Raw genomic sequence first — 1,051 nt, 5'->3', positions numbered from 1 at the left:
CTAGAGAGAATGCAGCTTTAACACATGAAGCTTTGACTTCACTTTAATGAACCGGAGGTTGCCGCCTGGTCGTACCTGGAGCGCCCTGCTGGAAGAGCTTGTTGAGGTCCAGCGAGGAGGCTCTAGAGTGGGTTTTCTGGGGTCGAGGCGGGGGGGTGGGAGGCTCTTCTGCCTTCTTCATGGCATCTTCGATAGAGGTGCTGGAGTAAGACCTGGACCAGAGGTCACATGGGTGAAAAACAAGAGGTTTTAAAGGAGCAACGAGTTCAGAGGACTGGAATAATTCACGGGGGGGGGGGGTCTCACCTCCGTCTAGTTCTCGTCCTCATGTGTGGGTCCAGGTCCTGAGGCGGCTCTGTGAGGACGGCCATGAGACATGAACACATCACACACTTTAGGATCCGTTTGAACGGCTACAAATGAGAAGCAACTACTTTACATCACGTGTGTGAAGACGCATCACATCACAGACATCACATCACAGACATCGCATCACAGACATCGCATCACAGACATCACATCACAGACATCACAGACATCACATCACAGACATCACATCACAGACATCACATCGCATCACATCACAGACATCACAGACATCGCATCACAGACATCGCATCACAGACATCACATCGCATCACATCACATCACAAACATCACAGACATCACATCACAGACATCACATCGCATCACATCACAGACATCACAGACATCACATCACAGACATCACATCACATCACAAACATCACATCACAGACATCACATCACATCACAGACATCACATCACATCACAAACATCACATCACAGACATCACATCACATCACAGACATCACATCACAGACATCACATCACAGACATCACAGACATCACATCACAGACATCACATCACAGACATCACAGACATCACATCACATCGCATCACATCACAGACATCACATCACAGACATCACATCACATCACAGACATCACAGACATCACAGACATCACATCACAGACATCACAGACATCACAGACATCACAGACATCACATCACAGACATCACATCACAGA

General features: G+C 47.8%; 1 protein-coding gene across 1 annotated transcript in view; it reads right to left on the bottom strand.

Moving 5' to 3' along the window:
- Nucleotides 1–75: 75 nt before the first annotated feature.
- LOC116379119 (ralBP1-associated Eps domain-containing protein 2) overlaps nt 76–1,051 on the bottom strand; it is a gene marked incomplete at its 3' end in the record, with an annotated part of 5,167 nt that continues 4,191 nt past the window's right edge. The window contains exons 9-10 of the mRNA XM_031841047.1: nt 307–355; nt 76–212 (exon numbers count right to left, since the gene is read on the bottom strand). Coding sequence (XP_031696907.1) covers nt 76–212; nt 307–355 — 186 coding nt within the window. The remainder of the gene's footprint in view (nt 213–306; nt 356–1,051) is intronic.

Source organism: Anarrhichthys ocellatus, unplaced genomic scaffold (assembly GCF_004355925.1).
Source record: "Anarrhichthys ocellatus isolate YVR2014 unplaced genomic scaffold, GSC_Weel_1.0 scaffold3737, whole genome shotgun sequence".
Lineage (NCBI taxonomy): Eukaryota > Metazoa > Chordata > Actinopteri > Perciformes > Anarhichadidae > Anarrhichthys > Anarrhichthys ocellatus.
Note: the sequence above shows the minus strand (reverse complement) of the source record. Positions and strands in the feature narration are given on the sequence as shown.